This window comes from Drosophila miranda, chromosome 2 (assembly GCF_003369915.1).
Source record: "Drosophila miranda strain MSH22 chromosome 2, D.miranda_PacBio2.1, whole genome shotgun sequence".
Classification (NCBI taxonomy): domain Eukaryota; kingdom Metazoa; phylum Arthropoda; class Insecta; order Diptera; family Drosophilidae; genus Drosophila; species Drosophila miranda.
In genome coordinates this window covers 30,929,150-30,950,219 of record NC_046675.1, presented here as the reverse complement: position 1 = coordinate 30,950,219, position 21,070 = coordinate 30,929,150, and the positions used below count along the sequence as shown (strand labels likewise).

General features: G+C 42.4%; 3 protein-coding genes across 8 annotated transcripts; 1 reads left to right on the top strand and 2 right to left on the bottom strand.

Annotated features, from left to right (window-relative positions):
• The first annotated feature begins 90 nt into the window (after positions 1–90).
• LOC108156776 (succinate dehydrogenase cytochrome b560 subunit, mitochondrial) lies at positions 91–889 on the top strand. Its single transcript, XM_017288448.2, has 2 exons — positions 91–197; positions 252–889. Coding segments are annotated over exons 1-2 (516 nt in total). The 5' UTR covers positions 91–195; the 3' UTR covers positions 766–889.
• Positions 890–1,333: 444 nt separating this feature from the next.
• Positions 1,334–14,396, bottom strand: LOC108156775 (nocturnin). 6 transcript variants are annotated; one of them, XM_017288443.2, is made up of 8 exons: positions 10,793–10,946; positions 5,113–5,384; positions 3,265–3,369; positions 2,821–3,056; positions 2,687–2,758; positions 2,512–2,633; positions 1,803–2,435; positions 1,334–1,741 (listed from the first exon to the last, which is right to left on the bottom strand). In XM_017288443.2, exons 2-8 carry the CDS (start codon positions 5,190–5,192, stop codon positions 1,538–1,540), a joined length of 1,452 nt encoding a protein of 483 aa, XP_017143932.1. In that variant the 5' UTR covers positions 5,193–5,384; positions 10,793–10,946; the 3' UTR covers positions 1,334–1,537. The 6 variants fall into 6 exon arrangements, with proteins under 6 accessions (XP_017143932.1, XP_033245403.1, XP_017143934.1 ...); XM_033389512.1 differs by lacking the exons at positions 5,113–5,384; positions 10,793–10,946 and adding an exon at positions 14,208–14,396; XM_017288445.2 differs by lacking the exon at positions 3,265–3,369 and having other exon boundaries at positions 10,793–10,944.
• A 758-nt stretch (positions 14,397–15,154) lies between these two features.
• On the bottom strand, positions 15,155–15,754 carry LOC108156777. The gene is made up of 2 exons (XM_017288449.2): positions 15,467–15,754; positions 15,155–15,353 (listed from the first exon to the last, which is right to left on the bottom strand). The coding sequence occupies exons 1-2, from the start codon at positions 15,724–15,726 to the stop codon at positions 15,269–15,271; spliced, it is 345 nt and encodes a 114-aa protein (XP_017143938.1). The 5' UTR covers positions 15,727–15,754; the 3' UTR covers positions 15,155–15,268.
• Positions 15,755–21,070: the final 5,316 nt, after the last annotated feature.

The following is a 21,070-nucleotide window of genomic DNA, read 5'->3' as shown; positions in this document are numbered from 1 at the left end:
TTTTATCCGTTCGATGAATCACTTTTCTACATGACTAGATCATTTTAGTACTCCCTTTTATTTGATACTGTCCTAAATAAGGGTTAAACATAAGAGGGAAAACGTAATATCGGTATTTTTGTGCGATAAGCGAGTCAATGGTAATTTTCAGCTTCTGGTATACGGTCATACATACAATTCGAGAAAAACACTGAAATGTACGTAATTTTCGCAATTTTATACATTAAAACTAATTAAAACGTTTTCCTTAGGTATGCACTCTCCAGCACTCTTATTCGGTCGCCGGCCTTGCGCCAGGGCCTCAAGATGGCCGCTGTCAATCGCCAGGCATCGATGAAAGTTGTCTCCGTCGGCTCAACCATTAAGGATGAGACCTACTTCGAGAAGAACGCACGCCTGGGACGCGAGTTGTCGCCCCATTTGTCCATTTACCAGCCCCAGCTGACCTCCATACTGTCGGTCATGCACCGCGGCACTGGCATGGCTCTGGGCGTTGGCGTTTGGGCCTTGGGTTTAGGCGCTCTGATTTCGTCTCACGACATTAGCCATTATGTGACAATGGTGGAGGGACTCCAACTGAGCGGCGCCACATTGACGGCCCTCAAGTTCATCATCGCCTATCCGGCGGGATATCACACAGCGAACGGCATTCGCCATCTCTTCTGGGACACGGGTCGTTTCCTCAAGATCAAGGAAGTGTACTCCACTGGTTATGCAATGGTCGCTGCCTCGTTTGTGCTAACTGCTATACTGGCCCTCATCTAGACGGATGGATGGATGGGATGTCTTTCTCCAGGACATTTGGTGCGGGTGTGCAAGTTAAATATTAGTGTGAATATCGTGTTATAATTCATTGAATGCATTGAATACATGTAAAGTATATTTATTATGCCCAGTTTTGTTCTGTTGCGTAACAGTGGCTTCTCAGTGGCTACGCGGACTGCGCCGCATTTGATAATTTCCGGCTGCAATTTTCGCCAAATGGCGTGTTTTTGTGATGGCTTTAGACGGCTTTTTCTAGGGGTTCGATTTGCGAGTAGATTCAATAGGCATTTAATCTACTATGCCAGCTGTGGAATTCGCGATTAGCTGCGATAGGTTGTTGATCAATTGCACTCATATTAATCGGATTCAAACTGGCCTAACCGGAGGGTGATCTTACTTACATTGTGAGGGTATTGCCTCCTAACTAGCCTACTAACATCCTGTAGATATCCTCATTTTTTAAGATTCCATATATAACAGACTTAAATTGAACTAAAATAGATCTAAAATATTATATAGCTGACAGAACAAGAACAGATCTAGAAGAAGAACGAAAACCCATTTTTTGTTGACTTTCTTCCAACTTAATTAATTTATTTATTGTGCATTTTGGATTATTTCTTGTAAAAAGCTGCAAACTGTCGTCGTGCAACACTCGTGTATGTGTACGAGTTATGAGGCTAAAATTTATCTAACAACTAATATCACAATCGATGTAATGTAATTGAAACTTGTCATCTGGTGAATTTTCGGATGCTTTGTGGCGGCTTGGCTATTGTATGTTGCCATGTTTGCTGCCCTCCCCCTCGCTGTCACTCGCCTTGTCCGCCTGATCCCCCGAGCCAGAGGTTAGTGGTGGGCCATCGAGCAGCTCAAAGTCACAGACCAAAGAGAAATGATCCGATGGATACTGATAGCTGGGCGTGCGATTTTTGCCAATCTCTTCCCCTGCCGGAAATTCCAAACAGTTTTTGATCTGCAATTGGATGGGAACAGCGATTAGAAAATGTCTTTATAACCTTTTAATGCGGTCCCACCTTGAGGTGATCGGGTGTATAGAAGACATAGTCAATGGTGTGACACTCTTCGCCCTCCTCGCGTATCTTCCAGGTGGTGTAGGGCGGCTCACGCTTGATCGACTGCGAGACAAACTCATTGACATCCTCGCTGGGCTGTAGGATCTGCTCTCGCTCCAGCTTAACATCCGCGTAGGCGCTGCCTAGCTTGAACAGATCGCAGCCGAGTATCGTGGCATATATGGGCTCGATGGGCTCCGCATTGAAGTCTCCACACAGCAGCAGAGGCGTCTCGCCAGCAAACTGTTTAACGAATCGCATCAGATCTCGTCCCTGCTCATTGCGCAGCTTGGCCAGCAGGGCGCCATGCCGTGCCTTCAGATGGGTGGTGCAGACACAGAACTCCCGGCCGGAGGCCTTCAACTGGAGTCGGGCAGCAATGGCCACCTGGTTGCTCTGCACACGCCACACCTCCAGGACCCTAGTGTCGTAGCCCATCAACTGCAGCTTGTCGCGTTTGTAGAAAATGGCACAGCCATCGGGTCCGTTGTTCTGCTCTATGTACAGACAAGGCGAGTCCGGTTTGGGGAAGAAGATGCCCGCATAGTTCTGGCTGCCCAAGACGGTCTGCAGGAACTTGAAGTGGTCCACTTCCTGTAAAAGAACGAATGGGGATTCCTTGTTAAAGCGCAACTGCATGGCGGCCAAGGGGGAGGTCATAAATATATACTTGCAGACAAATGACATCGGGCTGATTCTGCAGGATCTCTTGGACAATCAGGTACTTGCGATGCTGCCAATCCAATGCCTCTTCGGGACAGCGTACAAAGCCATCGTTATGCTGGCCCAGAGCTAAAAGAAACCGATTAGGACAAGGATTAAGGATTAATATAAACAGTACTTACTCTGCGACAAAATATTCCACTGTAGCAATCGAATGTTCTGCGAACTATCGCCCTCAATGGGTGCACTGCAAACTAAAAATCCATCCATAAATTATAATAAATCCATAAAAAGCTGTAAGTATCATTTTTGTTACCTCTGGAAACAGAGTTCAGCTGGAGACAACGCAATCCATCGGTGACATCCTCGTCCATCAACAGGGGCTTGAGGAAGCATCGGGACAGGAGTGATGGCTGTTCGATGCCCACGCCCCTTGACTGCTGCACATGTTGCAGCAATGCCGATGTGCTCAGAAGACCCTTGGGCAGCTCGAGACCATCGTCCTGGGAGTCCACATTGTTGATCTTTGGTGCCGAATTGAATGAGCCCATTCTGTAAGAGGTTTTTGGCTATAAATTATGGATTCTTTGTGGCAAAAAAATGCAGCTAAAAACGTGCTCCACAAACCATAAGGATATGGTTTCTTTTGGCATTTAAATCGATATTTTTCAAACAAACAATTTTCAGCTAAAGACGGCAAGAACATCAAGAACAACAGCAACAAAGGAACGCAATGCAACAACAACGGAAGGATACTCACAACGCATCGGGCTTTCTATAAAGGATTTTTCGCAGTATTATGCTGAAAATGAATAGGCTATGACTATGTCGACGACTCGTATATAATTTTGCCATATTTCCCTTGCTGCAAAAAGAATCATAGTGTGTGTGTGTGTGGGGATTGTGTGGGATTAAATACAGATTTTACAGAGCTTTTGAGAGTTACAAATTTCAAGGAAAGCATGGAAAGCAAAATAAATAGATATATAGGCCAAGAAGAAGGTATGAAATTAGGAAATTAGCAGCTGGGAAGAAAGAAGGAGACCTTCGAAACAAAACCGAATCCTGTCTTCTTATAGAATACTTTGCAGGACTACTCTCAGCGCAGCCCTTTGGGTTGCAATATTTTTCTGTCTTAGGATCAATAAAAATAATTACTTTGAAGATTAAACTATTTCAGAACACTTTTCTTTGATCTCAGAGATATTTCTGGTAAAATACAGAGAATTCCCTGTCTTCAGGATCTATTGATTTGTTCCTTTTACAACTTTATCCATCGACAAAGAGACTTTTCAATTGAATACTATTCATTCTGAGAATCAAGACCCCAGTGTCCTACCCACTCGATAAATCTTTTATATTATCACGACTAACTCTTTAGTTTAATCACAAACTAGAAATAGATACGAGTCTCTAATGCACATTTCAGCAGAGAAGTCATGTTATATTTTTAATCAAATCTCTCAGCAATTAGCACGTTTGCTCTGGTTCTAAACTGACGTTTAAGCGCAGATCTTTCTCTCTTATAGAGGGAGATATAGAGAGAGAGATAGAGATGCTTCCCACCCACGCAAAAGTCTGTTAAAAAACCAACAAAAAAATGTCGCTCGGTCAATAGCTTCACAGCTGTTGTGGGGAGGGGGCTCTGTTGATTCTGGTTCTGATGAAAACCAGTTCGGGCATCGAGAGAGAATCTCTCTGGTACGGTTTGGGGTGTATGGGACTGGATTTCGGTGTACGGGTTTCAGTTTGTCAACGCAATCAATCACAGGCTCAGTCCAGAGCGAAGAGCAGCCACAGCCTGGTCGTCCGATCTGATCTCTCACCTGGTCAGCATCACCTTCTGGAGGTAGGACTTGCGGTCGTTCTTGCAGGGTGCCTTATTGGCACGCTTCATATGCAGAGCTTGCTCCATGACTGATGGCAGGACGAAGACGAATCGGTTGATGGAGGTATAGTGTATCTGGTAAAGGGTGAAGGATTTCCAATTTGGGAACTGGGTTGGGGACCGTGGCCGAAATATTTGTTGGAACGAGGTGCGCTTGCAAGCGACTTTGGCGAAACTGAATGCCAACTGAAGTGCGGCGCTTTATTAGAGAGATGATTGTCGCCGGCGGGGCGAAAAAGAGAACGAAGATTCCGAGATACAGATACCAGAGACGACAACGACAGCGGCGACGACGACGCACAAACGAGTATTCCAGCTTGTACATGTATCTGCAAGATATACAGAACGAGATCAATACGTTCTGCCTCACGTGCGTGTGTGGTGAGGTATCGGCCTCAGCCTCAAACAAAAGAACAATTCTTGACAGCCTGCTAAATATTTATGGGACACGGAATGCAGATTGGGGTCTCTCTCACTCTCTGTCCCAGATGGCCGGTCAGCTAATGAAAACAAAAGTGTCCCGCATCTCTGAGATATGCACAAAAAAATAACACATCCTTAGCTAATGTCCAGACGGTGGTGTATGCCTAAACAGTATGATCTCAAATGCTAATCCATCAGACAGATAGATACAACGCAGTTACATTCGTAATGAAGTATCTGTATCTGCAAGGGGTATCTTCTGGATATCCTAGGGGTTGTAATAAAGGGAGTGTTTACCTGGGTATGGGCACGGCCACACGTCTCGCAAACGTCTTCGATGTGACAATCAAACGCGATGTTTTCATTAAAAACTCCATCTTTGATCACCTTTGGTGCACTTTCTCGTTTGGGGTTATCTTTTGTGTCTCTTTAGTCTCTGGTTTTTAGTTCTTAAATTTCTGTCTCTTAGTTTGCTAAAAACTCTGAGTGTTTTATTAGGATAGTTTGAAATGTTTTTTATTTAATTTCAGTATGCCAATGTCAAAGAGACGCGGCCTCATCTGTGTTTCCTAAAAAAATACGGTCAGAAATATATTTTATGGGGTTAGGCATTCATTTTCGGATCTCATATGCTGAAGAACTTCACCCACTTGCAAAAGCGCTTACGAGCCGTAGCTTTTAAATTGTTTTTACTTGAGTATAGGCCACGTGCCATACGATACGTGTGTGCTTATTGTATGGCTCTTATCAGCTGTCGGGGCGTGATCCAGAGACAATTACAAAGTACTAACATTCATTGATAGGTTAACCAGCCAGCTGGCATATTTTATATACTATTTATTGATTAGGTTTATTGATGGCACGGCAAATTCCTATATAGAGTAGTACAGTAGTATATTTGCACAGCAAATTACTCTAAAGAGTACTATATAGTGTTCATCCCATCTAAATCGTTATAGAAATTTGTATAAAAAAAATAGGTGACCCCGACAAAGGGTTTCCTCTATAGAGTATAACATAAGAATTATCCCATCTAAATCGTTACAGAAATTTGTTTAAAAAGAATAAGGTCTTACTTTTTTGAGTCAGCAAAAGGTGACCCCAACAAAGGGTTGGTACTGCATTCCTCTACAGAGTATAACATAAGGATTGTCCCATCTAAATAGTCATAGAAATTGGTTTAAAATGGCATTACTTTTAAAGGACACCAAAAGGTGACCCCGACCAAGGGTGGAGTGACACGATTCCCTGTAAAATCCAACCTCTTTTATAGCTCTATAGCACGATCCAATTCAAAGAAAATTCAAAAAGACTTATAAACCCAATAAAATACCTAAATAAAGTAAAGATAGGTATATAAAACCCCTAATAAATATTAAATTGAATGCTAATGAATCAATAGAACTTTTGAATAGAATTTTTCAGTAAATAAAAGTATCTAAAAATATCATCAACAGATTAATTTTTAATTAAAATCGTTCCTGCCACATTTTCCCCGCCTTTCACTCAACTAAAAAATACAGACAACCAGACCACCCTGATGATCAATTCGCACAAAAATTGTGCAAGGTTAGTTTTTGCTGCCGCTGAAAAAAAAACGGGCCTGAGTGGCTGTGGGGCCGGACAAAGCTTAAGAACACTTGACACAGAGCACAGCCATGAACTTGATTTATCAGCCCCCCAGGCAGGCAACAAGTTTCGGCAACAGTTACTGTCTGTCTGTCTGTCTGTCTGTCTGAATCTCTCACCTCACAAGATACAAGAGCAGATCGCGAGGCGGCTCATAATCGACGGTAAACGACGATGACGGCGGCACCGTGTCTCCTCCAACGGCAGCTGCAGTCTGTCTTCGATTGGAGTTGGAGTTGGAGTTGGGGCTGGGGCTGGGGCTGGGGCTGGCCACACCCTGCTGCTGCTGCTGCTGTTTCTGTTGCTGCTGCTTGGTGGCATCCAGTTCGACATCCATTTCAAAATCGATTTCCAGTTTACGTGCGGCCAGACGCTGTCTCATTTGCACAGTGGAGGTCATTGCCGAGGTCTTGGCCAGTGCTTCCGCAATTTCGTATTGCTTGAGGAAATCCTGGCGCAGACGCTGGCCACCGAGGGAGAGACCTTGCGGCTGGCGGCACTCATCTCCGCACAGACGCAGGCACATCTCATTGATGGCCGACGTGGCGGAGGAGGTCATCTGGTGATCTCCTAGTCCCAAACAATTCAGACAGGGTTTGGCCTCCGCCGAGGATCCGGCCAGCTTTGGTTCCTGTTGATAGTGGGCTGGCGGTGGGGGTGGCTCTTCCCCTCCATCGGGCGATGGTGGCTCATCTGTGACATTAAAGTATCGTGGGGGATTCTCGTCATCTTCATCCCGCTCCTCCTGGACATCCTGGCGCCGGCGAGTGCCATCATCCAGATTGAGATTCAATAGCAGAGCCGTCACGGGCATGGCCTTGCCCAAGGCGGGCTGCCGGCGATGGCCATAATGCTCTTGTATGCAGTTCTTGTTATCCATTTCCGTTTCACTCTTCTTCCATTCGAACACTTTTGAATATTATTTTTGCAATATTTTAGGAGAGAGACCGACTAGCGACTACCGACCGACTGTCCGTTTAGAACATCCAACAATTAATACGCGCGTGCGTTGCTTTTCCTTATTTATATCTTTGCTTGGGGGGGCTCTAGCCCGAGATCGAGGCAATCAAGTGCTCCCTCTGGGCGCTCTCCTCTCGCGCATCGCACATCGTACATCGCACACTCTCATTAAAAGAGGCAGACCAGACAGTTGTCTGTTTTGTTCAGTACCAGTCATAGGTAAATGCTCTCGATCGCTCACTTTGCTCGATCGAAGCCGATTCGGTCGTTGCGTTCGTTTCGTTGTTCCTCTGGCTAAAGGCAAACCACATTTGATCACTTTCCAAAATGTCAAATTCACAATTAGCCGAATCACAATAAGATTTACTGTGATTTACTGCCTAAAAGTTATAGATTGAGTGCCTGCCTGCCTGGCACTTTCATTGGACCTCCCCCCTCACATAAACTTGACCTGATGAGTCAGTTGGGGCTTGTGTGGAAAACATAACATGAATTGTTTTGTTCAATTAAAAAGAATATTCACTTGAACTTGTGGCTGTGTTTGAGGTTAAAGCCACAGTGAAATAATTGCTGAACAACTCAGAGAGATGGCTGTATTTATAAGACAGGAAATGGGCATTAAATAATGGGAATTATCGGAAGGAATGCCTTGTTTAAAAGAGGACATCCATCTACCTCAAAAACCCTTTAAAGAATAATCAAAAATCACCCTAACTTCCTTAAAAAGTGATCTTCAAAGTGTTCCCCAAGCTCCCGACTTCCTCAAAGGGTAGTAAATGTTAGGTAGGTCGTACCTTCTATTGTAATTTCATTTCCAAAAACAACAATAACTGATAAATAATGAACAATTTCCAATCAGAAAAGAGATTGATTAATCAACTGTCTCTCCATCTGTCTGTCTGCCAGTTGACAGTCATTTTTGTTCCTCCTCCCAGAAAGGGGGGGAAAAGCACACAAACAGACATCAAACCTCCAATGCTAATTTGTAGCTAATAAATTATTATACAATTTCATGACTTTTGTTGTTGCCTTTCATGATTTGCATTAATTCAAGAGCAAATTAATTGCATTTCATTTGGTGGCTAATAAACTAAAAGCGAATTAAATACAAAATACAACAACATACCAAACAGAACAACTTTCATTCGTTTCCGCAGTGGGTACATAGTCGTATTTATGTGCTCATGTAGAGCCTACATGTAGATTTCTCATTGAAATCGTAGACTGAATGAAATGTTTAGTTTATTTTTAAAGACTTAAGGACCCTTTTTTCTCAATCTAATCATTACCTTGAGTACTTGTGCAGATCTAGATCTAATAAAAGGTTACAAGTCTAGTACTCTGATATAAGATCTGTTTTTGGATCTCTTTCTTTGATGGTGGCAGCATGGGATGTCATGAAACACAAAAGATATTAACTTGAGAAGTAAGATCAAAGTATTTTTCCAGTTTAAAGCGTGGATGAAGTTCTTTTGGAAGCAGTTCTAGAGCAAAACTCAAACATCTGCCCAAGAAACGAGAAATTTACACGAATTTTACTTATGATTTACATATGTGCATGAGCAAACTACATGCATGTGTAGATATTCATGTACATATGATCGATATCAGAGTCATTCACGTGTACCATACTTTTAGGCGTGTAGAATTGATCCAAGCACAACACAAAATATACAATTCTATGGCGTGTCCCGCCCATATAAATATAAATACACTTAATCTGCCTCCACATACGTTTAATGCAAATAAATTGTTGGAAATATTCCACATGAAAGCCCTTGAAGATGTAATACGTTTGTGTGACAAGAAAAAGTCTAATTACATTGACGATTATACACATGTAAAGCCCATCAAATATAAAGAAGTGCTGACTTTCATGGAATAACTATGCAATAACAACAACCCAATATAACCCCCAACAAAATTGTCTTTATATGTTTGCTCAGTTGATAATGAACTTGGTCTACATGTAAGTACCCTTCTATCTTTAATATTCCTATATTTACAAACCGTTCCAGCACCCAACAAGAAGTAATTCTCGGATATCCCACTAATTAAATATAATATTTACTTCCAATTCCCTGCATCTGCTCTTTGGCTGCTTAAAGATTTGATATAAATTCTGTCTTTTATTTGTTGTTTTTCCTTCTTTTTGGCAATGCACTGCGGAAAGTCGTGTTGAGGCGGCCGACATTGAGTTTTATTTATATATGCGGCTATATGTACTACGTGAGTATACGAGCGGGTCTATAGAGAATCGTCCGTCAACTTGTTGGGAACGAATGCCACATGAACTTGTACGCCCGCTGAACTTATGACAGTTCTAGGCCTCTAGGGAGGGCGTATGCGTGAGGCATTTTTAATACTCTGTAACGGCATTTACCTTGTCAGTTAAATTACTGGGACACCTGCTCCCGTACAGAGGTGATCGGGTCATCGATCAGGCGTCTGGCTCTAGCTCTATATATCAAAAACGAAAAACCAACAAGGGACGTCTGGTATTTAACAAGCTTATCAGTTGTTTGGCACTTATTGAAATTACGAATGCTTTGGTTTAGTCGACTAATCGATGACCTATAAATGATCGCACTAGTGAAAAAGATTATGTTTGGAAATCTATTGATAGTTTATTGTTAAAAAGCAGTTGCGGCGGTTATTTTGAACCCAAAAACAAGAGGGTACTATGACAAAAGCTGCTCAATAATTTACCTTCTGATATAAAGAATTGCTCTATTTGTATGCCATGAGACTCTGCTATACGGTGACTCGAAGGTTGTCCAAAATGGCGCTGCTTCCTTTGCTATATCATAAGTTATCATCGTTTGATTTTCTGTCATGCCTTGACGAGACAGTTTTTGATATTACAGGGCATCTAAAGATGCTTACCATTGCTGTTCTTACAGCAGAGACTTTCCCTGACAACGGTCTGTTGTAATAAATTGCCTACCAAGACTGTTTTCCCATTTATGTGTATGAAAATTCCATTTCTTTTGGTTAGCAACCCATCAATAAAGATCTTCTAGAAGCTAGAAGCACAAGTACATATTCTCCTGTCGCCTAACTAGCACACATATATCATCTGGTTTCTAGGGTATAGGCACACTTTAAACGCTTAAACGCTTTTGCTTAGGTTTGATTAATTCGTTATACAACCGCCTAGCGACAGATTGTATGTTTTAATCGTAAATGCTCGCCTGTACGAGTATGGGCACTATATCGCGTCGACTTTGGCTTGGAAATAACTGGTTCTGCTCCGGCAAAAGCTGATTCCAGCCGCCTTTCATTGGACTGGACTCGAAAATTCGTTCGTTCGGTTCGTGGGGCATTTTGCAAGCGGGTTCTTCGTTCAGCAGAGGATGGGGTCTATCGGGGTCTGTGCAGAACTCACCATTTTGTTGCCCACTATGCTCTATGCACTCCCACACATGGTTAAGTAGTGAAAATCGAAGAGTATCCAAAAAAGCAGTCGAAATGGATCGATAAGTAGATTTTCAAAAAGCGGAAATTTAATTGGTTCTAATGCCTCCGACGAACTGCAAAGAACTAAACTCGATGGATGGTGCTTTGCGCCATTTATACTCCCACTCCCACCACCGAGTACCAGCGAGAGAGAGAGAGCATTGCTGATAAGGATATTGATAATGGTGTGCTCTCTCCCCCTCTAACGCTCTCTGTTTGGGTGTCTGTCTGAACGAGGCGGTTGCACAATAATCGCTACACTCTCTCTCTCACTCTCACTCGCTCTCTGGCTACCTCATTATCGTAATAAGTTCAATGGCTCACTCTCTCAGGGTCTGTAATGCTGCTCTGTGCTCGTATACATATGTATGTTTACAGTTCGTTTAGTATTTGATTTTGGTTTCTATGGGGGCTGACTTGTAACTCTGTTTGACATTGATAGCGAATACAAGTCCACAAGTGTATGGCATGGAAGGGTAAGAGCAAAGAGCTACCGAAGAAATATAGCAGATCGTGCACAAGGCAGATGGAAGGAAGGAATAAAGATATAGAAAGTATACTTATTGTTTCAAAAATATTTATTATTCTGAAAATAAGGAAAATGGTGTTTTATTCTTTTTTGTTCCATTTTGAGATTAAATTACTTGGTTCAAGGTTGTGGCATCTAAATTCTGAGTGAAATTTCAATAAAAATTCCCAGAACCAAGGTTCATCTGTTTATAAAGCATACAGTTCCCTTAAAGGCGACTCCATCCTCTCCATAAAACAGACATTTAAAGCCCTTGAAGCAAAACTCTAGTTTCTTATATATATGTATTCTTCCCTTTATAAATATCTCAGAGATTTAACTCAAAGACAACTCGAGTACATACTCGAATAATTCATTACCCATTAATTTATTGCATGGGAGTGGGTCAATCCATGAACGATTTGTAAATCGGAATTGATAACAAAATGCCTCCAGTGACGCGCTGATCGTGTCTGGCTTCGTCTGGACTGTATCTTATCGGCTATAACAGGAGCACAATTGCCACTTCATAATAGTTCTTTGAACACAACTCTTTCGCCCACATGTTGGCTATAAAAGATTCAAAGGGTGAATTTATTTGCAAGGCTGCTTTGATAAGCTCTGGTTGGGAGAATGCAGAAAAATGTGACGTTGCCTGGATGTATTTGGTTTTAATTAGTTTAAAGCGGTTGCATTTGCGTTGTTCTATGAGCGAATCCAGAGATTGTCAAGGTTACTGCTGTTCGGTGGGGCAGTTGGAGGGGCCACTACAACTATTTAGTTCTATGTGTATTTTTATTGCTCTCGGCCCCAGCCCAGTGCTCTGGCCATTGCGATAAGATTATGGTTTTTCGAGTGGACCCCACCACGGCCTTGTTTGAGTGCTTGCGGCCGGTATAAAGTTTGCTTTCTATTTATCATATATACATATATTTATATTATATGATACTTCAAATGGGTTTTCGATGTAGTCAGCTATAGTCTGCCATTCTACTGTTTTGTTTACGTGTACTTTGAGGCGTTCTGGGTTTTTGGGTCTTATCAAATTCGGCAAACCGTAAGCGTGCCCGTTCTATATAATGTACAAAAGAAATCATATATGTATGTATGTATTTATTTCTTATATTTTTTTGTTTTTGGTATTGGAACTGTTTTCTTTGAGTGTTCTTATCAGAGTGGGACTTTTCTAGCAGTCTATGTATTTCGAGTGTTTGTCCAGAATGGATTATGAGACTCGATTCACATACGCTCTTACATTCATATGTATGCCATTCATATGTACATGTGTTCTAGAACTGAGTCATTCCGGTTGTTTCGAGTTTTCGGTTGACTGCTGATCTGCCGGCTCAAGTCTTTAAGTCGCTTTTGGGGTAGGTTGGGTTGGGTAATGAATGTTGAGTGCTGAATAAGTGGATTTTTGCTTTGGGTGTTGACAGAAAAGGATTACTTAAAGTACATACTTTGTCTGTTTTGCCTGATAGATTTCAAGATTCATCAATTTGGTGCTAAAAATTTTGACAGACGAAGAATGTTGATTGAAAAGTGATTGTTGGATTGATTTTGGAATTTAAAGATTTTAAAATGTACAATTTATTATAGTTTAAATGCAAATAAAATATTGTTAATAATTATTGAGGGTTTTATGGGTTTATATCTTTTATCTCTGAGCTTAATGGGAAATTGATGGAGTCTAGATTAGATGATGGTCAATTGATAAATGCCATGTTAAATTGTTTGTGGACTACTAGATTCCTAGATGGACATGTTCTACCACTGTAGGCTAGGGTATGATTAAAGCCCACCTGACCACAACACACTCAAAAATTCTGCCGGGGTAGCATCTGGCATCTGTCAATTATCCATTTCCTCCAAACAAACTGAGATCTTTTGTATCGGGGTATTCCCCACAATTGCGAATGAAATTATGGGGTCTCGGGTCTCTTGAACAAGGGCAAGCCCCTCTTTAATCAGTGGGGATCTTTTGTGCTTGTTCAAATTATGTACACAACGCCCTCAAACGCACACACCCACATGTACATCCATATACACAAAGAACCGTTATGGTAGGAGTAATTAAAAACCCATTTCTGTTGTCAACCACACACTCATCCACAAACACACACACACACAAAGGCACTCGTAAAACAAGAGCAACAAACAGGAACTTGAGTAAATTATATGCAGGAAGACCCCCCAAATACCAACCCAAATAGCAAGCCGCAGGGCAGGGTGTGTTCAAATGGGGTGACTAAAGCACTACCCAATTAGCTTTAATGTAAAGAGATAGATAGAGAGCAACACACCCTAGAAAAATGCACCATGACTCTAGCCAATTTTCTAGCGGCCTCAAACCCAAACAAAAAACGTGCGAGGCGCTAATATAGAGAGACAGAGAGGGAGAGAAAATTAGCCGGGGATAGATTGAGAGCCAGCCAGAGAGTGTGGGAAAGCTCTCTCCCCCTCTCTTCCCTGTCACTCGCACTAATCAGCAGCTAAAGAGGCTCGCATTGAAGCAAAATTTATTTAAAAACAAAAAAGAAAACCCCCTGCAAGAGGAACAAAGAAAAAGCTGAATAAATGCAGAGACCTGCACAAAGGAAATTTGATTTATGAAAAGCAACAAAGCAACGAAGCAACAAACAAACGGGAACCACAATGCTTTTATTGCAGCCTACTGTGGTTGTTTTTGTTTGCTGCACGGCACGGCCCGCTGCTGAGGTTGTTTTGTCAATAAGTCACAGATTTTTTTCAAGAAAAGGACAATTGCACGGGCACGTGCACGGGCACCTCCCACAACAACAAAGGACACAAGTATTAGATAATTATGGAAACTTACAAAAATTTCTTGAAAAGCTTGTAAAACGCCACCACCAAGAAAACGAATGTGGAAATCAGCTTCATATTTTGCACGTACGCTTCACTCGCTTTTGTTTATGTTAATTTCATTTATTGTTTTTCGTTCCGTTTCGTTTCGGTTGTTTTAGTGCAAGTCAAAGTTTTTCAATAAAAGTTCACTTGTTTATGGTATTTTTTATTGTTTTTTTTTTTAGTGAATGTTTGTGGTTTAAACAAAAAATAACGAAAAAATTAAGCTAAAATTTCACTATCAATGTCATTTCCGCATCCGCGGAACACGTTTTACACTCTAGTGGGAAGATAACGCTTTCTGTGACGTATGGCGACAGACGGGAAGAGAGCGACTAACTGTGCGGCAGAGAGAGAGAGAGAGAGAGAGAGAGCGAACGCGCGTCCCGAAGAGAGTGAGAGTGTAACGCCGTGAATAAGTGCAAGGCAAGCAAAAACGACGACTGGTGAATACTCTACGGCAGGTGGAGAGGGCAGAGGTAAGTACCTCAAGAAATGTATTATTTTAACAAAATGAAGATATAAAGGCCATTTGATTATGATTGATATATGATTTATTTGATTTGTTGTATATATTATTTTATTATTTATATAATAATGATGTTTTTCATTAACATTACTTGAATTTTATTTATATGTTCTAGTAATTATGAAACCGGCTAATTGAGACAAACACTAAACACTTTATTAACATATTGTCCTCTGAAGCACATACACTCCATAGTGCAGTGTATACCGTCACGTCCACTTGTTGTGAGCGGGGCAATAAACTTTTGTGTGGGCGCCCTTAAGAGAACCAACTAACGTAGAAGCTTAAGAGAGCCAATAATCGAAAGAGAAGCAGAGCTTTGACTGCACCTAAAAGCTCTCGGCTTACAGCTGCTTAAGAGCTTTGTTGTTGAGTATAAAAACTGGGTGTAAATAAGTAGAAACTTTTAATAAAAGCTAACCGCTTGCACTTTTGAACTTATGATAATTTAACAGAGCGTTAACAGAGGTGGTTTTTGGCTGAAATTCGAAAGGGCTTTCCAATCAGGAGTTCGAGGGTCTGAAGTCATAGGCCGGTCCCATGCGTATGGAAATATTAATCGGTTCGTTCAAGCGCTCTTGCATCAGCCTAGAAAACAAAAGATTGATAAATAGGGAGAACCTTCAGAGCAAAACAATAACAAGTGGCTTATCTGGGGCACAGGTGTACCACATATATATGTATATGTATATTGTTCTTACCGTTTATCAGCCTCGCTCTCCCAAGACCGATAGCCTTTGCGTTTGGACGACTTACTTAATCGCAGCGATCGCCTCAACTCTTTCGGCAGCGGTTTGTTCGTCTCACGCCTCAGAAATTGACCGAATTTCTCGCATTTTTCCGTCAGACTGTGCCACACCATTAGGATCATACGTTTGTGGCGGGATCCGCCAGATCGGTAGGTATTACCATTGGCCCCAGAGTCGTGCAGCTCTGTGGCGGACACAATCCACGACGACATGTTGACAAAGACTGACTAGGCCAGAAGCGACAGGTGACGACCACTTGGCCAGCCAATTGATAAGGCCCCTCTGAAGGCAATCGACGGCACACTAAACAAGTGCCGGAAATGAGAGACTAAAGACTCTCCGTTGCAGCTAAATTAGCCCCAGCCGCACACAATCGCATTGCCAAAATAGTTCCCGAAAATAGTCCTGAAAATTCAATAAGTGAGAGAAGAACAGAGACCTGCCCAGAGGCGGCATTGGACGCTGCTCCAAAAAATGTCACCCAAAAACGTGGGGTGGCTACAGTTATGAATTTTCGTTCAATAAAAATCTCTCCGACCCACTCGCTGCAAAGGATATAGCCACTGACAGCATGTCCTGTAACAAAATACAAATAGCTGCGTTTTGGGTTCGCTCCCATGTGGCCAACACCTAGGGACATTTACCACCCAACCCAACCCAACCCCCGCCTCGGCCCAAAAAATTGTGGCTAGCAAGTCCAGCCAGCACTGACCATTGGCCATTACCTCCTTTTGGCCCTGGCCATTGGGGGTATCAGCATCCCCAAACAAAATTGCATGTGGTTGAACGCAGTTTGGGGCACACAGAGGAAGAGGCCATTCATGTGTGGGGGTGGGGGTAAGGGTGGGGGTGTGTTCTGTGATGGTCAACTGCATTGTTATAACGAAAATTCGTTTATTGCCATATTGTTGGATTTTGATTTTGTCTTCGAAACGAGAGAGCAGGGCGAATTTTCCATCCTGGAACCAGGCTCTGCTGGTTGCTTGCAGGACCCTGTAACGTGCAATTATCTGCAGCATTGCATTGTCATGAGAATTGCATAGGAGACGCACCCACACAGGATATAGAGGGCAGGGTGGTGGGATACGGAACAACTTTCTGGCAGAGCCCTTAAAGCTCTTCTTTAGTCGGGGACTCAATTGCATTACAAGTGCCGCAGTGGTTACCCATAAACCGAGTGTGCAACGGAGTTCATGCAACCAGGAGGGCAGGAGGGCAGGAGGGCAGGATAAAGATGGCAATCAACAGGAAACGAAGCAGGTTCATATAGGATTCACATGGTCGTATTGCGATAAGTAATGAATATGTTTATATTATGGCATGTGGAGTGGCACTAGCAATGATGAGACCCTTTTGTCTCTGGCTTCCAGCCAGGCTTATTGGTAACAAATCAGAGATGACAGACAGATGGCAGCTAGTTCAGTTTTGGCTTCGGGCGGTGCCTGTACCTATGCTATGCTGAGCAGAAGAATGCATTTTAAATTCCATATAAAATACCATAAAATACCAAGCAGCTGTGGCAAAATGTTGTGGAATCCTTTTATGAAAAAATCCATAACTTGCAATATGTTCATTGGCTGTCTGCTGGCTGCTGGCTGTTGGCTGTTGGCTTTGATAGCAAATTGAAATGCAATAAAAGTAAATAGCATATTTATTCGTATATTTCTTGTATTCATTGGCCTTTCCCTCTATCCCGCTCTCTCTGTATTTTGTGGGTTGCATTTTATTAAATTTTCTATAAAATTCGTTTGGCTTCTGCAGCTCTGCACATCCCATCACTGATCCTTTGACCCCCCCTTTGGTCTGACCTTTCATTTTGTGTGTGGGATATTTTGCCAATTTAAATATTTTACATATTTCGTACAGTAATATACTTCTGTTTACCGTTCGGTTTGTGCAAGAAACATTCTGCAAAATATGCAAATAAACTGTTGCATTTACTCGGAAATCAATCAAGTACTGGGCCCCCTACATACATCCTACACCCACTTTATACAGGGAATCGATATACAGGCATGTCCGTGGGTGTTCTGTGGGTGCAGGACCTTTGCCTGATTCCAGCCGAAAGTGTTTTATATTTCATTTTCATGAATTTTCATTGATTCTCATTGATTTTCATTGACTGTACAGTACAGTGGGCAAAGCACTGTCAAATATTCAACGTGAGGGTTAAGTGCCTGCCAAGATCTTCCATTGGCAAATATTTAACATGAAATATTTAATTTTAAGGACGGATTTGGTATATTGAAAACATGAGTAAGCCAATATGAAACTGTTTGCTGGGGAAAGTGCATGGGAAATTGCTGAATTAAGTGCCTAACCTTACTTTTAGTGGTTGTGCCTCGACAAAAACGTTAATCAGCTGATTTCTGCCCTATCTTTATATTATATATGAAAAAGTTTTCGGTATCGACGAGAGCGAGTGAGCCGGGGTTTGGTGAGACAGCGAATCGAGTGCGAAGGTATCTTCCCCCCAGTAAAATTGCAATTCTCTGTGGTTTGTTCCCCGAAATATCCCTTAAAATTATAAATTAATATTATCCAATTTGTAACACTTTTTTCACTCTTTCTTCCCCTGTTTTTAGTCATTAATTCTTTATTAAAATCATCTTAAGCCCTAAAAATATACAAAAACCTAAGGAGGCCCTCATCTATTTTAAGTTTCTCCCAATTTAAGTTATCCCCAGTCCCCTTTTTGGTCTCCCAACTAAAGCCCTCTCTAGGCTTTTTTTCGCTGCTGCTGATGTCCTTTCCTTGGGCCTGGCATCGCATTACGGCGTCGGCGACAGTCGGCGAGATAAATGTATGCCCAATGCTGATGTGCATGCAAATCTACATTTTTGGACGATTGTCAAAGCCGAAAGCGGTTGGGCTATGGTTCCTGGTCTATGGGTGTCTATGGGTGCTGGTCCTCTCTGGTAGACAGATGTCAAGACATCAGACTCGTTTCTATCTGTGTTGTGGCCTAACATATGTGCCCCAAAACACACACACGGACACCCTTGGAGCAGGGAGACAACTACATGAGCGCATTACAAGCACTAACAAAAAAAACAGAGAGAGAGAAAACAAATGAAAGTTTATGTTATAAAATGCCAAAGTGTGGTGGCACAATCTATTGGCAAAAGAGGCGACAAACCACAAAAACAACAACAACAACAGGGCTAGTGGACGGAGTGTGGTGCAGGCATAAAATAGGGTATATAAGATAAAGGATATGTGTGTTACTGGGGTGTGTGTGTGTGTGTGTGTGTGGCAAAAGTCAACATATGGCGTTAAAGATGCGAACGTGCAACGAATCCTTGAAGTTTTCTCTGGCAGTTCTATAGGTCTGATTTTTTCAGATGTTTCTGTTGGCGACTGTACTTTATTTTTTGAGAGCTGGCTTATGAGAATTTCCCCGCAACTTAAATTGTAATCAAACTTTAAAGAGTTATGGGTAGGTATGCCTCCGTGAGTATCGTTCCAAGGCCTGACTGTCAAATCTTCAAACAAAAAAACCCATCAGCCTACCACACACGCGAAAGGAGAAGGAGAAAGCCAGGAGGCCAGGGGCCAGGGCCATCGCATCAAGGAAGTTTTCCCATTGCCAACCCATACAATCGACCGACCATTTGGCTGAAATATTTTATGCAAATTTTCAATGTAATAAAAATTTTGTTCTCCTCGTGCCATCACACATACACACACAGACAGCACACACACATACAGAGAGGCAAATAAAAATTGATGCCAATGCCGTTTGTCTTTCTCATACATTTTTGCAGCTTCTCTTGTTTTTTTTGGGGTACCCTTCTGTCAGAAGGGTATTATGATTTGGCGAAGCGATTTGTCAGGCAGGGATCTTGATGGGAATTAATAGAGGAGGGTATATAGCATATGTCTTTGTGTACTTATATTTGACAGACTTTTTCAATGAAAAATATTCCTCAAAATTGCTAAAGACGGCTATAAATCGGAATCACCAGGATCAGATGACATATGTCTAACACATGAACAGGTCTTTCAGAGACAAGTCTTTATGAGAAAAGGCAGGTATAGATCGGATTTACCAGGATCAGATGACTATATCATATGGTGGGACACATAAACAAGTCTTTTGAGAGATAAGTTTTTATGAGAGAACTCTTTTGGCAAGCCTCTCTCTTCGTTCGTGCACCTGCCCCCGGCTCACTCGCCCCGATATGAGTAAAATACCGAAGGAGAGTCGCCAAGGTCGCCATCTTTTCCTATGGAACTTCTAGGGTAACTAATGCTTCTATTCCCCCTCCAAAATCGATCCTTCTTCTCCTGTTTCTTTTCCCCCTCCTTCTGTGTGTGTGTGTGTGTGTGTGTGCAATGATTTTCAATATGTCGCAACTCTCGGCCCAAACTTTTGCGCTATCTGTCGACTGTTGGGGTGGTGGTGGTGGGGGGCCATCAGCATTCCGCCACCTCGGACTTGCTTGAAACAAATGCCGAGTTAATGCTTTGGCATACGTCGCCGACGCCATTGCCATTGCCGATGTCGACAATGAATGCCGCATGGACATGACCTCAATTGCGTTGGATACAGACAGGGGGAGCACACTCACAGATACTCCCATGAATATATGTATATGGACATGTATTGGTTTGATCGACATCAATACGCCAGGGCCAGGGCCTGGGCCTTCGCCACTTTGCAACAGCATCACACCAACAGGGGCAGCCACCACCACCGTGGCAAGAATAACACATTGCCATCACTGTCATCTTTTAGGCTGACAAGTGCGAGTGCTGGCATTACGAGACTTTGACGTCGATATCGACAAGTGCAGTGGCAGCGGCAGCAGGACCCCGCTCTAGTGGTAGCAGCAGCACCCCACCCCACGATGTGTCCATCCCATTTCTTTTTCCAGATGCCTCGTAATCCCGGCCAGGCCCGCGGCGTCACCAAGCTCATGCCACCATTTGGGTTTAACATATTGTCAGTTGGCTTAAGTTTGGGTTTCCTTTTTCCCCCCCCTTTTCCGCCCTTTTTGGGGCTGGAGTTTCCGACATTTTCCCGACTCTTTTTTGAGGCGTCGACACTTTTGGCGCACAGGTAACATCCCACTCAGCTGTCCTGCGGTGGCCTGGCTGTCCTGATGTCTGATGGGTTCATTGTTTTGCGTTTATGATGCACTTAAATTTAATATTTAATTTTAATGTATTTTGCCAGCAATAATGCGAGTGATGGCATGTAGCAGAAGCGGCAGGAACTTTGTTGGAGGGAGGTCTTTCCGAAGGGGGAAAGGGTGTAAAAAATGGTGTGTAAAGAAAAGTTACCTAAAGCTTTATTATCTTCAAGTATATTCCACATTTATTAAATTCAATGAAAGCTTCTTACAGAAGCGTTTAAATTGATATCGTATCTAATCTTTTGTCTCTTGGATAGTGGTTTGTTGAAGCCACAAGCATTATGTACTTATGGGTATTTATTTTGTATTATTTTGACCTGGTTTTGAGCTCCCTGACAGAAACTGAAGTCTCTATTAGTCAGTACAGAGGCCACATTAAAACCTATATCAGCCAATCCTTAGCTTAGATTAGTAA

Excerpts from the sequence above, each read along its gene's own strand:
- LOC108156775 (XM_017288442.2), bottom strand. The coding sequence starts at position 7,324 with ATGGATAACAAGAACTGCATACAAGAGCATTATGGCCATCGCCGGCAG. Across the intron at positions 2,759-2,820 it reads GCTGAACTCTGTTTCCAGAG|TTTGCAGTGCACCCATTGAG; the intron begins GTAACAAAAATG and ends ATGGATTTTTAG. Across the intron at positions 1,742-1,802 it reads ATACACCCGATCACCTCAAG|ATCAAAAACTGTTTGGAATT; the intron begins GTGGGACCGCAT and ends ATCCAATTGCAG.
- LOC108156777 (XM_017288449.2), bottom strand. The coding sequence starts at position 15,726 with ATGTCGTCGTGGATTGTGTCCGCCACAGAGCTGCACGACTCTGGGGCC. Across the intron at positions 15,354-15,466 it reads GAGAGCGAGGCTGATAAACG|GCTGATGCAAGAGCGCTTGA; the intron begins GTAAGAACAATA and ends TTTGTTTTCTAG.